The 2,326-nt window shown below is 40.8% G+C and overlaps 1 protein-coding gene across 1 annotated transcript; it reads left to right on the plus strand.

Moving 5' to 3' along the window:
- Positions 1–1,603: 1,603 nt before the first annotated feature.
- On the plus strand, positions 1,604–2,126 carry LOC137915045 (hepcidin-like). The gene is made up of 3 exons (XM_068758529.1): positions 1,604–1,736; positions 1,834–1,908; positions 2,028–2,126. Exons 1-3 carry the CDS (start codon positions 1,650–1,652, stop codon positions 2,124–2,126), a joined length of 261 nt encoding a protein of 86 aa, XP_068614630.1. The 5' UTR covers positions 1,604–1,649.
- The last annotated feature ends 200 nt before the right edge of the window (positions 2,127–2,326 follow it).

The raw sequence follows: 2,326 nt of genomic DNA on the forward strand, positions 1-2,326 counted from the left end.
GTTTGGAGGTTTGACTGCTTTAGTTCTGAGCTCCTCGGACTCTTCTGGTAACTCCTGTCAGCTCCTTTGACTTCTTCTCCTCTCTGATGTGTGAATGTGACAAATGTGTTGGTATTTATACCGACTGGACTTCTGTTGCCTCATTGGGGGGAAAAGCCTCTGCTGGGAATGAGAATGGGAAAGTCATCGATGATGCAAACTCGGTTTGTTTCCTCCTCAATTCAAAGTACAACCTTTTTATCTAATAGCTAAATGTTGCATCAATCATGAGAGCAATGCTCCATGAACAACACAAAAGTGATTCTGACGTATTTATATCTAATAGTTGTTAATAGTTCAGTGTTATACATACATACAGATTAATCACTCTGACTGTGATTTCATAATGATCTTAAATTTCAATAATTTCATTATATTAATATAAAGCTGTACAATATTGACATTTGTACGTTTTGAGAATTTCTGACAGTGTAAAATAAATCCCAAAGAGAAGTATAAGTTAAAAAAGGCAGTGATTCCAGTTAACTCTGATAACATCAGGGACATTTTTAATTTTCAGAACATACAGTCTTAAATAAATATCCTTCAGAAAAGACTAGAACCCTTACATCATCTTCGTAACAAACATAAGCATCAACAACTGTACATATGATGAAATAAACACCTGATTGGCCATTGTGCTCAACGGGCAACTGACTTTGTCACTCTTTAAATTTACATTTGTAATATTTCTGAGACTCAAACTTGAAAGTTTTCATTGCATTAGATCAGGTGGTAAATTGCAGTTACTTGTTGTCACGTAATGCATAAGTGAACATGGAACAAATACACAGCTTGAGTCGACTGTGTATTGTTTGCAGCACGGTGGCGCAGTGGTAAGTGCTGTTGCCTCACAGCTACGGGGTTTCTGGGACATCGTTGCATGTTTTCCCCGTGTCTGCGTGTGTTCTCTCCGGCCTCTTCCCTGCACCAAAAACATGCAAAGTAGGTGAATTGGTTGCACTAAATTGCCCATAGGTGTGTGTGTGTGTGTGTGTGTGAATGATTGTCTGTCTGTGTGTGACCCTGTGATGAACCGGCGGCTTGTCCAGGGTGTGCCCCGCCTCTCAACCGTTCACGGCTGGGATAGGCTCAGGCACGACCCGCAACCCAGGAACGGACTAAGAGGTTCAGAGGATAAATAAATAAATGAATGAATGTCATAGTGAATTATAACAGATTCATGCATTTGGATGCTGTATAATATTAAACTATTAACAACTGTTAAATGTCAAGACATCAGCATCACTGTTGCGTGGCATGTTTAATACTGATCTATTGAACGATGTAACATTTTACTCGAGATCAGAAACACAACTTCCAATTTATTCCACAACAAGAGCTTTTTGAATGATTACATCATTTCCTGTAGATAAATTGATTGTTTGATATTTGCAGCAGACAAACCGACTTTCCATCATCGAGGACTTTCCCATTCTCATTCCCAGCAGAGGCTTTTCCCCCCAATGAGGCAACAGAAGTCCAGTCGGTATAAATACCAACACATTTGTCATATTCACCCATCAGACAGGAGAAGAAGTCAAAGGAGCTGACAGGAGTCACCAGAAGAGTCCGAGGAGCTCAGAACTAAAGCAGTCAAACCTCCAAACATGAGGACGTTCAGTGTTACAGTTGCTGTGGCCGTCATGCTGGTCTGTATTTGCATTCAGGAGAACTCTGCTGTTCCAGTCTCTGAAGTAAGAACTTCACTCAGAATCATTTCATTCGCTTTGAGGGTCTTGTCAAACTGTTAAATCCTGACTCCGACTATAAATGTTAACAATTCATTGACAGGTTCAGGAGCTGGAGGAGCCAATGAGCAACGACCATCCAGTTGCTGCACAAGAAATGTCAGACGACTCCTGGAAGGTATGTCCAATTCGATGAATGGACTGAGACAAATGTCTCAGGTCCATTGAAGGAGAGTCCATGAACAGAGGAAACTGATGATGCTGGAGATGAAATACTGTCCCTTGTCTTTTACACAGATGCCGTATAACAGACGGAAGCGTAACCCTGCTGCCTGCAGGTTTTGCTGCAACTGCTGCCCTAATATGAGGGGATGTGGAGTCTGCTGCAGGTTCTGAGGACTCCTGCACCAGCCTGGGATGTCAGCAACTGCATTTTAAGAATATTCCTGGGTTTGGTCATGCCGTGTTATCTTTGTGGTTCAACCTTAAATAAAAATGTAAGGTTATGATAAAATTGAAAAGTGCATCAATGTATTTTTTTTTATCAACAACTCAAATTCCTAACTTTGCTTGCATGCATACTTTTAGTCATTTCA

Source organism: Brachionichthys hirsutus, unplaced genomic scaffold (assembly GCF_040956055.1).
Source record: "Brachionichthys hirsutus isolate HB-005 unplaced genomic scaffold, CSIRO-AGI_Bhir_v1 contig_1061, whole genome shotgun sequence".
Classification (NCBI taxonomy): Eukaryota; Metazoa; Chordata; class Actinopteri; order Lophiiformes; family Brachionichthyidae; genus Brachionichthys; species Brachionichthys hirsutus.

What these genes read in the sequence shown, in the direction of transcription:
- LOC137915045 (XM_068758529.1), top strand. Translation starts at nt 1,650, where the DNA reads ATGAGGACGTTCAGTGTTACAGTTGCTGTGGCCGTCATGCTGGTCTGT. An exon ending in CTGCTGTTCCAGTCTCTGAA is followed by an intron (nt 1,737 to 1,833) that starts GTAAGAACTTCA and finishes ATTCATTGACAG; the next exon opens with GTTCAGGAGCTGGAGGAGCC. An exon ending in TGTCAGACGACTCCTGGAAG is followed by an intron (nt 1,909 to 2,027) that starts GTATGTCCAATT and finishes TCTTTTACACAG; the next exon opens with ATGCCGTATAACAGACGGAA.